A 13,661-nucleotide genomic window follows, 5' to 3' on the forward strand; every position below is an offset into this window, starting at 1 on the left:
TCTACCACCTTTCCCATTTTCTTCCCTTCTTACATAAGACTGGATGCCTAGCAAGCTCCTACTCATCTCTACAACTTTAAAAAAGTTAAAAGCAAGCAAAAAAGTTACCCGAGTCATGTAAGCGAAGAAGAACATAATGAAATCTCACCTGTAGCTTGTGCAAGTGGCGTTCTGACCTGACGGAGTTATTGGCTGAAAAGTGATGCGTGGGGAAACTTGGGCTGATAGCACAAATCCCAAGGCAAGAATAATGAGTGCTACAGTGGTACCTTAAAAGAAAAAAAAAAAATTATATTAGAGAAGAGTTGACAATATTATTTTATTTTATTTTATTTTTATTTTATTTTTTTTTGAGACGGAGTCTCGCTCTGTCGCCCAGGCTGGAGTGCAGTGGCCGGATCTCAGCTCACTGAAAGCTCCGCCTCCCGGGTTCACGCCATTCTCTGGCCTCAGCCTCCCGAGTGGCTGGGACTACAGGCGCCGGCCACCTCGCCCGGCTAGTTTTTTGTATTTCTTAATAGAGACGGGGTTTCACCGTGTTAGCCAGGATGGTCTCGATCTCCTGACCTCGTGATCCGCCCGTCTCGGCCTCCCAAAGTGCTGGGATTACAGGCTTGAGCCACCACGCCCGGCCCAACAATATTATTTTAAAGCAGACTGGGTTTGGTAAAAATAAAACCAAAAAACAAACAAACAAAACCCTCTGAAAAAAAGTACCGTGCTCTATCTTCAATGGATTTAAAAAAAACAATGCTCCCAATGTATAAACAAATTATCAGAACTATTCACTAGCACATTCATGGTGAGACATGATGAGAGTGAAATTCAAAACAAATACATTTGCTAGCCAAACAGTAAATTGGTAATGATTTCTTAAAAGAAACCACACACACCTAGGATTCCTGAAAATCTCAAAATCAATTAATGTGACAACATTATTGAGTGCCTAACATATCAGGAAGTATGAAAGACAATAGATTTCCATCAAGTGTTCCTTTTGATGCCAAGAAAATTCTTCTAATGACATTCAATCATGTAAGACTTAAATTGGTGAACCTTTTTAGTTTAACAAACGAGTTATTTCTAAAGCAGTTGAAAGAGCATGTTTTATTAAAATGGAATAGCATTTTTTGAAGATTTTAAGGTACCAGAAATAATATATCACATGTATTCTTTTTTCTTTCTTGTTGGTATTTGAAAGTGAAATACTTGTTTTGATGCTAACATATAGGAATGGTGATTAAGCATATTACTTAAAAGAATAATTTTTGTGTCCCTGATAGACATCCTAATTGTAAGTAAGGCATTTTTCAAGTTTCTGACTATTGTTTGAGTCACAGACATTGTGAGGATGAACGAAAAGGGTCATGGGAAGAATGGAGAAAGCAAATATGATGGAATACCATGCAGCTGTAAAAAAGAATGAGATCATGTCCTCTGCAGCAACATGGATGGAGCTGGAGGCCATGATCCTTGGCAAACTAACACAGAAATAGAAAACCTAATACTGCATGTTCTCATTTAAAAGTGGGAGCTGCATGATAAAAACACATGGATACAATGAAAGGAACAACAGACACCAGGGGATTACTTGAGGGTAGAGGGTGGGAGAAAGGAGAAGATCAAAAAACAGTTTATTAGGTATTGTGCTTATTTTCTGGGTGACAAAATAATCTGTACACCAGACCTATGAGATATGTGTTTACTTATATAACGAGCCTGCACATGTACCTATGAAATTAAAATAAAAGTTAAAAAAGAGAATATGGCTGTATTAGTGTGTACACCTTATTTGAATGAGAGAAAATAAGTTTAAAACATGGAATTTAGGAGGGCAGTTTAGTCATAGTTAAGGTTTCATTAGTTAAGCTTGGAGGGAATTTAAATTACGAACAAAAATATTATTCAAAATAGATTTTAAAAAGAACATTGAGAAGCACTGTGGAAGTACAAAAGGGTACTATATAATAGTTGAGGTGTTTTTATTTAAGACATAGTAGGTGTGTGAAGCCAGGCATTATGGGTGCAGAGGTGACCTTGGGATCAGATGGCTATAGTTTTTAGCTAGCTTTGCTGTTTAGTGACTCTGGGATCTTGGATAAGGGACACAGCCTTTCCACAATTCAATGTTGTCTTTTGTAAAATAGGGCTTAGTGAAAATACTCACCTTACGGACTTATAGTGAATTTTAAATGTTATAATGTATTTGAAAGATGTTTTAATGCTATGACATATTAGCTATTATGCTATGATTATTATTACAAGCAGCAGCAGCAGCCACAGCAAACCTTCAAAATAACAGAACAAAGTTGAAGGATGGGGAAGATTAAAGAAAGGTCAGAAGTCTATTTCACAAAACCAGGCCAATAATGCAATAAAACTAAAATTACAGTTTGTTTAACTACTGTTGGCTTAAAATTCAAACCAGAAATAGGAATAGTTTGAGCCATTACTTTTCTCAAAAGACCATCAAGCCCCAAATTGAAAAACAGGAAAGAGATGTAATAGGTCTGTTATGAAGATCATACCTCTCTCCTCAAACAAAACAACCCAACCATGAGATTTACTGTTAGTCTGTCCATCAAAAATTCTGAGTCCCTATTTGCCCAAATTACATCCATATCTTATTGCCATGTAACAGGTAAGATTTTTTTTAAATCAGGAAACTTTGATATATTAAGATGTGAAGGAATGATGAGTCTCTTCTTTCATAACACTCATTAAATAACCTATCTCCATGAAAATGATAAACTCTAAGATGATATGCCTAGCGCATACCCAGTAAAGTTCAATTCTAGTGCCTGGCATATAAAGATTGAAATAAATATTGGCTGAATGGATGGACCACCATAGTATACATTTTTGCAATGTTGGCTATTTTTGAAAAAAAAAAAACAAAAAAAAACTGTTAAGACAATCCAATTAAAGTCATGAGGTTAGTATGGTATAACTATCCTAAACGAGGGTTCTGCAATATGGATAATATGACTCTACATCTATCTCTTAACAAGTCCAACCAACCTAAAAATTATGAGAAATAAACTATTGAAATAAACTATTCTGGATATACAAAATTCCTAAATAGGCAAAAGTTAACTCTTCTTATGCCAAATTTATCTTTATTTTGGCCCATTTTGGAGGAAAATATTTTAAAAAGCCAGCATTATACTCTTACTTTTGTTATTACAGATAGTGATGGTTCTGAATCCTGGCTTCCTGTTGGAAGCAAATGCCTGGATGTACCTCAACCTCTGAATCAGTCTCCAGAAGATCAGTACAAAATATCTGAGTTTTAAAGAGTTCCACAAGTGGTTATGATGCCAAGACAGGGCTAAAACCCCTATGACATGATAAGCTCCTTACAACAAGGAAATGGTATCTTAAATGACTTTATTTATAAAATAAATTTTTAAGTAATCACTTAGTCCTATCATCTACTCATATACACTGTTAAAGCATAAAATGATTTGAATTACCTTTTTCCTTATATTTAGTAAGTTACAGATGTTTTATCAATCATTTGTTAGTATTTAAAAACAATCTGGTTATTGTAAAGTTATTCATTATTACAACCTGGATTTGAGTCTAATACAAGAAGGCTTTGGATCAAAGAATTTTATCTGGTGTACTGTGTAGTTTTGGCGTGTTCTTTATGTTTCAAGAGAAGAGTCTGTCTTAACCAAATACAGTGTTAGATTTTGAAATTTTGATATAATATTGAAAATAAAAATATTCTCCACAGGAAGTGAAGAGTGCTGAATAAATAGCATTATTAAAAATATCTGATGTAATAATCAGTACCAGGTACAGTGTTTTGCTTATTGGTAAATACTGAGAGAAACGAAATCATTTCCCTTCCCATGACTCTACTAGATGAGTAGTTCTCACACTTTGTGTGCGTAAGTATCACCTAGGGAACCTGTCTAAAGTGCACATATTTCAAGCCTCATTTTCAGAAATTCTAAGTTAGTAGATCTGGGTTAAGGCCCAATAATCCACGTTTTACAATAAGTACCCTTGGCAATTGTGATGAAGACAGTCTGTGAGTGAAGTTTTCAGAAATATACACTACCAAAACATGAGGGGGAAAAACACAATCTTTCTGGCTTTCTGATTCATTACCAATAAAGCTACAAAAATATAAATATTCCAATATTAAAAGAATCAAGAAGTTGTCACTAAATTTGTAATATTTACCAGAAAAGTCCAGTTCTCTGAACAAGCTTTGAAAATACAAAAAGATGGCTGGGTGCAGTGGCTCACGCCTGTAATCCCAGCACTTTGGGAGGCCGAGGCGGGTGGATCACGAGGTCAGGAGATCAAGACCATCCTGGCTAACACGGTGAAACCCTGTCTCTACTAAAAATACAAAAAATTAGACGGGTGTGGTGGCAGGCGCCTATAGTCCCAGCTACCGGAAGGCTGAGGCAGGAAAATGGTGTGAACCCGGGAGGCGGAGCTTGCCGTGAGCCGAGATCATGCCACTTCACTCCAGTCTGGGCAACAAAGGGAGACTCAGTCCCCCCCCCCCCCCAAAAAAAAAAATACAAAAAGTCCGACCACCAAAAATGTCCTACATTTAAAATTACTTGTGGACTACATATTTTGTATTTCTTTGTATAAAGAGTTCCTTTGCCCAAGCTTACATAGTTTTTATTTGTAGTCATCCTAAAAGAATGAATATCTAACAAAAAACCATCTTGACATAACATTTTTCGCTATTCTTAGTCCAATATAATAAAATAAATGATAATAAAAACACAAAACAGGGAATAATATTGATTCAAAGGTTAAACATTCTAGGCTATAGCCAATTTAAGAAATTTAACATAGAACAGTATGTTAATACTTAGTACCATTAAAATATCAAGTATATACCTACATATAAATGAATAAAACAAAAACACACCGAAATAAAAATACAACTAACATAGAATCAATCAGTATAGGAATGTGAAAGAAAAATCTATTGTGAGTGAGGGTCACACTGGAGTAATACTAATATGTTACAAGGTTGTTAAGTGGTACATCTTCTTCTGAAGGTGTAAAGGTCCATTGGTCATTATCTTCTAGTAGGACCTATTTAATCACTGAAACTCAAGAACCACATGAATGGCACCAATTACTGTGTGTACAGGTAACAGAGGAGACCGGTGAGGCTTGTGACAAGAAACCAGGATTTCTACTTCTCAAACCATTGTAATATCCACTGTATCACTTTAATTGGCCACGTAATAAGGAAATCAAATAGACTGTGTCTCTCAAGCTGGAGAAATCACTGTACAGTGTTTGTAGTGGACAGAACTGAGGCCTTGGTGGGTTTCGGCTGCAAAGAGAACGAGGCAGGAAAGAAAAGTGCCTATAGGTTGCTCATGAGAAGGAGACCCTGAAATCCCTTGGTGCTTCCCAAGGAATTGTCTTAATACTTCTTCTTAACAGTCAGGGATGGGCTCTGGGAATCCTTGGGCAGAAGACTTACACTGAGAGGGGAACACGACATAGGCCAGAAGAGTTCAGGAAGGTTCCTAGACTATGATGATGGAGGCTGCTTTTGCAGTAAGGTTTAAACAACAAAGGCTCACTCTTTGGTAACAATAATGCTGTGACAGCTAAAATGCTCTGAGCCCTTTACTCTCTGTGTCATGTAGTATTTGAAATCCTATACATCTGTAAATGTGTTAAATCCTCATTACATCTCTGTGAAGTAGGGATGATAATTAATCCTCATTCACACATAAGGAAAGAGAACCTTGCCTAAAGTCACGCTATTCAAATCCAAACAGTCTGGGGCTCTACATCGATAAGGGCTCAAAAATCCTACAGAACTGATAAGAAAGCGTTTTACTGGAATACCAAATGAAGGAATACAGGTTGCTAGAAATAATGTTTAGTCAGTTTTCCCCAGATCTCAAAGGCCAAATCCCAAATTGAAGCAGCAATTAAGTTCTATTTAAAAAAACAGACTTCTTGAGGTAGTAATATACTGGAGTTCTATTTAAAAAGAAGGGTGTCATCCATTAAAAATATTTAAAAGCAGCTATTATCTCTTCTTAGCCTTCATCTGAAAATCAAGGGTCAGCAAATCCAATTTCCAGCCCACTGTGGGAATTTATTTTTAATACTTCACTGCCTGATGGTAATCTATCCTTTTGTTGAGAGTTTACTATCCTAACGAGACACCCCGCTTCATTGCTGGATAGCTCTGATTATTGGGAATATTTTTCTTGTATTAAGTAAAAATCTGTGTCCTCATAACATCTACTATCTGCTAAAATAAGATACCTGGTAGGCTTCCGTCTTTAGTCTGTTCTCTAGGCTAAATATCTCTGGTTTCTTCAACAGGTTTATAAACATGGTTTTGAAACCCTTACTTGTCCCTCATTTTTATTCATTTACCTACTGTCTTAGTTCAGTAGGTATCCTGGCTGTAGGCAATCACCTTTGCCCCTTAATCAGACAATCTCTCACCTTTCCCTCAAACACTGATACTGCAGTTCAGCACACATTATTGGATTCAAGGGCTCCCACTGCTTAGGCAAGAAAAGAAGGTGAAAACATTCTACTCTTCCTTCTGGAATGAGGGCCAGGAGAGGGCAAGTATTTCCGATAACTGAGTTTGGAACTTAGAATGTATTTTCTCATCAAATCTGGGATGAGCGCCTGAAACAGTTCTATTAGATCAATGTTTTAGATATAATTTGATTAAAATAGAATTTAGTTAATACTGCCCTGGAAACTATATTTTAATGGAAAAATATATTCTCACTCCAAATAAACTTATAAAGGAGTTATTAGAGTGCAGTTAATTGTACATAGGAATGTACTTGCATATTTGAAAAAAATTAGAAAATTCTATCATGCAACCATGTAAAAACAATGTTAAAGATGTGGGTCTCATTCTATCAATGAAACAGTCCTTGTGTTACAGTGAAATAATAAATAAAATGGGCAGAATTTAAACAGAAAAGATATTTGGGAATTAAAAAAAAAAAAAAAGGTTTTGCTTTATTTCGCTATCAATAAAAATACATTTAACCAACCAGAATTTACCCTGGAACTTAGGCTTGTTTCAAACACAGAAAGAGTCTGTCCCTGCTTTGTGAAGAAATTACATGGTTCTAATACTCTCCTGCTGAAAGATCTTTGAAAAAAAATGCTCCAAATTTAATTCCATTGTATTCCAAATTTAAAAATATATCATATGTTAAAAAGTGAGTTTCTGAATCCAAAGTTTTAGTTTTTCAAGAAAGGATAGAACAGAAAACAATTTTTTTTTCACTTTTATACTTTTGAGTGGAACTCAAATAACAGAAAAATGTTACTCTCAGTAGATCAAAATTATTCTTGCAGTTTGTTTCTACTCACATTCTAGTTTCTAGTCACGTAATGTAAGAGTTGTTAAAAGCTCTTTTTTTTTTTCATTTTTGGTCTGGAAGGACTCTAATTTTCTTGTTGTTTGGCTGAGAAATCAATATTAGAAGTGGTGTAAGTATTGTATTTTTGAAGGTTAAACTTGAAGTTATTAGGAAATAAAGTTTATAATTGAATTCTTCATCCAGGCACCTACCTGCTAAACTACCAAAGGTAAGCTTTCTGCGGCCCACTTTCTCAACAAGCCAGACTCCCGCAAGTGTGAAAATGAAATTTGTGAAGGCTGTAACTGAAGCCAGCCATATTGCAAGTCTATCATCTTCAACACCAGACATCTGCAGAATGGTTGCACTGTAGTACCTGCAAAGCAATGAATAAAACAATTGCTATTGATAGTTACCCAAAGAAACAGGGTTATTCTGATAGAAAATGATGTATTCAACTTAAAAAAATAATACGGATAGCTACGGTAATAACATCAAATTAACATGGGAATTAATGCAAGCTGTTGAAAAGATCACAATATAAAGACTATGTTCAAATAAATTTATTTTGGAGTTTGGATAATCAAGAAAAGGCACCTGAGCAAGTAGAAAAGGTTGAAGACTTCCAAAGTGATGCACATCCCACAAGTAGGGACAATGGCCGCTGGTAGTTTCACTAAAACTATCATAAACTCCAAGTCCATGGAATGAATCAGAAGTCATCATACACTGTGAATTAATGTCCTTAAAAGGCTGCCGTAGGAGAATGTAATATAATGGTAAAAATCTGGGACAAGTGAAGGAACTCCTCAAAAAAGACACAATGAGTAAGACAGTGTCAGAATGTATTTGGCATTGTGTAAAAAGATGAGAAACTGACATGAGGTCCATGAGAATCATTTATGTTTCCTGAAAAAGGGTACTCTGGTGAGCTAACGTCTCTAGTATGATTAGGCTCTATAGACTCATTTCATGCTAAGTGAACTCACTGGAGACTGGCTTTAAAAAGATAATGCCAGTTTGCTGATGCACAATGGAAGATATGTCTGGCACATTTAAGGATGACAGCTTTCTCACAAGACATTTCTTTTCTGGTGGAAACATTAATAGCTAAACCAGCTGATTACTTTAAAGTTAACCTGAAAACAAAGAAAGCAAAGTACTGCTGGTGAGCCACTGATGAAATGTGATAGAATTCAAACCTTAAAGACACATTCTGAACCATGGCTTTGCCCAGTTTTTCAAGCCATTCTAAAACAAGTTAGCTTTACTCAAATCAGACAGTGGTCATCCAAGCAATATGTTAAATCAGGCTGGATATTTCCATAGTTAAAAATCTACAGTTTCTGAATATTTATCAATACCTTCATAATATTTCAAAAATCAAATCTGTTTTTAATATGTTTAAGTCTCATTGATTAACCAATGGCTTCTGTCTATTTTTTAAACTAATGATGATGGTTCTTATGTAAAATTTTAATACCAATATGGACTCATTCATCTTGAAAAAAAGTGTTTTCCTTTTTAAAATTAATAAATCAAACCTATAAATTAACTATGCAGCATGAAGGATGTGTTTTACTGATCACACTAAAAAGCATGCCAACCATTTTAAGACTGAATTCTGACAGCTATTGCAAAAAGAGAAATTCCCAGTGGAATTATTCCCATCATCATGAAAACTGCGAATGTTTTGCAGTCAGAGTGTAAAGTGATGATAAAAATTATGAAAACAATTCATTCCATGTGTGTAGTGTTTTATAGTTTCCAAGTTCTACCATATACATTTTCATAAAGACCTGTATGGCAATGTCAAACCTTACATGTAATCACTAAGAAACTAACATGAATACCAAATCTAAAAAGGCAGAAAATAGAAACATTGAGAGAAAATTCAAACATTTAAAGCCAAAAGAATTTGACATGTGTCATGCTACTAAGTTTCAGAGTCTTCACAATAATTTAAGAATAAAAATAGTTACATTGTGCAAAATAATTCTTCCAAATAGAGGCAGGGGAAAATTAAAACAGAAGCTATTTTGATGCTTTCATTTTTAATAAAATAAAACAATCAAATCACAAGTGTTAAATGAATAGAACAGAGAGTGGTATAAAACAGAATAAGTTGTCTAAATTTTATTTAAAATGAAAAATGTTACATAGCTATACAAAGTATTTTCAGTACTTAAGTTATAGAGTCAGAATGCAACCAAAAACTGACCTGGAATTCAGAAACCTGCATTCCAATAGCACTTCTGTGTCTTCTGGCCAGGTTAGGTAACATAATCACTTGTACACTGAATATTTATTTATTAAGTACCTAGTGTATAAGCTATGTGAATTACTAAGATCCCACAGATATGTTATTGAATCCTGTTGCTGCCCTCAAGAAGTACATAGTTTAATTTAAAAGAATGAAACGGAAAGACAATATTTTAATATCACAACACGTACAATTAATAATGAGGCATAAAGAACAGAGCAAACAATTTATTTGCTGTAGAATATTCCTTGATTTTCCAGGGAATTAATGTTTGAGTTGTGCCTTGTCATAGAGGTTTGCCAGCAGGTCTGACAATGGGGGAGGGCATTAGAGGTCACCGAAATGACATATCTGAAGGACCAAAGTACAAAATGGTACGCTGGGTTCACAGACATAAGTACTTCACCTTGGTTGAACATAGAATGCATACAAATGAGGGGCCGAGCACAGTGGCTCACACCTGTAATCCCAGCACTTTGGGAGGCCAAGGCGGGCAAATGACCTGAGGTCGGGAGTTCAAAGCCAGCCTGGCCAAGATGGTGAAACCCCATCTCTACCAAAAATACAAAAAATTAGCTGGGCATGGTAGCGGGCGCCTATAATCCCAGCTACTCAGGAGCCTGAGGCAGGAGAATTGCTTGAACCTGGGAGGCGGAGGTTGCAGTGAGCCAAGATCGTGCCATTGTACTTCAGCCTGGGCAACAAAAGCAAAACTCCATCTCAAAAAAATTAAAAAATAAAAAAAAGAACACATACAAATGAGAAGTATGATGTAAGGCTATAGCAGAAACTTCTGTTATGGAGGGGACTTGAATGTAAGGACTTTGTATTGTAGGCAATGGGAAATCACAAAGTGGAGTTTAAAGAGAAATAACAGGATTCAATCTGTTCTATGAAGAGATTACTCCGGTGATAGCCAAGTGGGTGGACTGGAGGCCGACTGAACTAAAGGTATATTGTTCTGAAGCCTATTTCAAGTCATTATACTGGCAACAGGCAATTGCAGATTATCTGGATTAATGGAAAACAGTAAGAGGAGGGGCTGAAATTCACTGACAGCCTTGTATCTCCCTCTCAGCAAGAGCTGCAACTTCAGCCCACACTAAATTTTGTCCTTTACAGACTGCCTTGATTTTCATCTTCCTTTCTCTAAAACACTGATAAATATATTAGTTTGTGCTGCAGCCATGACAAATTACCACAAGGTTAGTGACTTTAAAACAAAACACATTTATTATCTCACAGCTCTGTAGGTCAGGAATCTGACAAGTGTCTCACTGGGGGTCAAAAATCACAGGTGTCAGCAGAGCTCTGTTCCTTCCTGGAGGCTCCAGGGAAAAATCATGTCCTTGTCTTTTGCAGCTTTTAGAGGTCTCCTAATTCCCTGGCTGGTGGCCCCCTTCCTCAGTCCTCAAAGCCAACAATGATTTGTCAAGTCCCTCTCATGTTACTTCACTATGACCTTTGCTTTGCCTCCCTTGTGACTAGATTGGCTCCACTCAGAAAATCCAGAATAATCTCTTTAATTAAGATAAACTGATTAGCACATTTAATTCAGTCTGCACCTTAATTTCCTTTTGCCATGTAATGTAACATATTCACAGGCTCTGGGAACTAGGATGTGTATGTATGTCCTTAGGGGGACCATTATTCTGGCTATCACGGTAAACGTACTAATAAGCAGTAAAATAAACAAAAGCCAACAGTTATAATGAGAAGGAAGGAATGAAAGACAAGGACATCTACTTAAAAGGTAATCAGTTCTAGAAAAATCAGGCAATAACTACATTCTCTTTCATAGGGCAGGACATGACATATCTAGGTCAGAGCTATTCACAAACTTAATTTTAAAAGTCAGGTCATGGTCTTATGAAAAGATATATTTAACTTACATTTACAAAGTACATTCCAATGTTTTCATAAATAATGATGTCAGCCAACTATTTAAGTAATGAGCTACCTACCACTGTGTTTACAATCTTCTAAACCTTTATGCAGTAGTTTGCATTTTCAAGGGACTATATTCATTCAAAAGTCGCACAAAGGCATAAGGGAACCTTCTTATGCATAAAAGAACAATATGAACAACTGAAAAAGGCTTTCTTTCCTTTTTAGACTCAAAGCAGGCATACCCTCTCCTTTCAAAGTCATTTTATAATATCTATCAGACAAACTATCATCTTCTTCAAAGATTCCCTGGGCAAACTTTGGTCATCTCACACATACTATCTCTTCCCCAGAGTGAAGTTGTAAGGTTTGCAACTCTCTGTAGACATTTAAGGACAGCCAAGGCCGGAACTCTACATGCATTGGTATCTTAGAGATTATGTGACACTCAGCTTCCAGTCCTAAATTTTAAATCTAACTCACACAAAACAAAAACATATAGGCTTTGGAAATGACAATTTATCCTCATGCTGACTTTTAATTAGCAATAAAAGACTAAACATGAGTACTTCATATGCTTAACAAAATACATCTACTAAGTTCCTATTTGAACAAAGCACTTCCTAGGAATTTCTCAAAAAGCTATCTTTTTCACTATTACTTGCATTATAGAATTAACAGTAAAATAAGTGTCTGCTGGATTTATTGAATTTATCTACTGTAAACTTTTGAGAAGAAATTAAGAATAATTATCCTAAAAAACACCTGATAGACTTACTAAATTAAAAATTAAAGACTGATAAGAGAGAGGTAGAACATGAAGATAATTATATGAAAACCTTGGCTGTATAAACACTACGAGTTAGCTCTAAAATTCCTGGCAGCCAAGGCAAAATAGTAAACATTTTAGAAAATTTTAACTGTTTGACAAAATAAAATGTATCAGCTCATAATAAAGACAAATTTTTGCTGGCATGGGACTATAAAGACATTAATTTAATAAATAAAAGGGATATGGAACATATTCTTCCTGACAAGAGCCAGTCTAAGTAGGACAAATTAACTGTTGACTTACTCAATACTCTTATAGGCCATATTCATATTGTGATATAGGCCAAGTTACATGAGAAAGTATGGAGTAGTAAAGATTTCCATTATCTAAGTTATGTTCTTTAGCTCTTTTAGTTCCTAGTGTTACTTTTTTTTTTTTTTTTTTGGTACAATATGCCAAAGTACATTGACTACAGAGAATTTAAAATGCCATTACATTAAAAGGTTCTTTTAACTAAAAAGAATTATATTTTCCTATTGGGAGACTGTTTATACACTCAAAAACAAGGATAACTGTATTAGTCTGTTCTATGCTGCTATAAAGACATATACTAGACTGGATAATTTATAAATAAAAAGGTTGAATGGACTCAAGAGTTCCACATGGCTGGGGAGGCCCCACAATCATGGTGGAAGGCAAAAGAGGAGCAAAGGTATATCTTACACAAGGGCAGGCAAGACAGAGTGTGCAGGGCAACTACCCTTTACAAAACCATCAGATCTCATAAGACTTACTCCCTGTCACAAGAACAGCATGGGAAAATTCTGCCCCCATGATTCAATTACCTCCCACTGAGTCCTTTCCATGAAATGTGGGGATTACAGGAGCTACAATTCAAGAGGTGATTTGGGTGGGGACACAGCCAAATCGTATCAATAACTCTCACAAGGGCATCCACTTAAAGGTTAATTAGTTCCAGAAAAATTTAGGCAATAACTATATTCTCTTTCATAGGGCAGAGGATGACATATTTAGATAAGAATAATCTACAAACCTAATTTTTAAAAGTCAGGTCATGGACTTGTGGAAAGATACACTGAACTTACATTTAAAAACATGTGAATTCCAATGTTTACAGACATAATGATATCAGCCAACCATTTAAATAATGGGTTACCACTATCTTTTCAATCTTCTAAACCTCTATGCAGTGGTTTGAATTTATTCTAAAAAAATACATCATATTTTCCATCTGATATAATTTGGATATTTGTCCCTGCCCAAATCTTATGTTGAAATGTAATCCCCAGTGCTGGAGGTGGGGCATGGTGGGAGATGTTTGGATCATGGAGGCGGATCCCTCAAGGTTTGGTGCTATCTTCAT

At 35.6% G+C, this 13,661-nt stretch overlaps 1 protein-coding gene across 1 annotated transcript in view; it reads right to left on the bottom strand.

Moving 5' to 3' along the window:
• SLC2A13 (solute carrier family 2 member 13) overlaps positions 1-13,661 on the bottom strand; it is a 351,023-nt gene that overhangs the window by 110,855 nt on the left and 226,507 nt on the right. The window contains exons 5-6 of the mRNA XM_017945781.3: positions 7,568-7,731; positions 149-269 (exon numbers count right to left, since the gene is read on the bottom strand). Coding sequence (XP_017801270.1) covers positions 149-269; positions 7,568-7,731 — 285 coding nt within the window. The remainder of the gene's footprint in view (positions 1-148; positions 270-7,567; positions 7,732-13,661) is intronic.

The sequence above is a fragment of the Papio anubis genome, chromosome 9, assembly GCF_008728515.1.
Source record: "Papio anubis isolate 15944 chromosome 9, Panubis1.0, whole genome shotgun sequence".
Taxonomy (NCBI): Eukaryota; Metazoa; Chordata; class Mammalia; order Primates; family Cercopithecidae; genus Papio; species Papio anubis.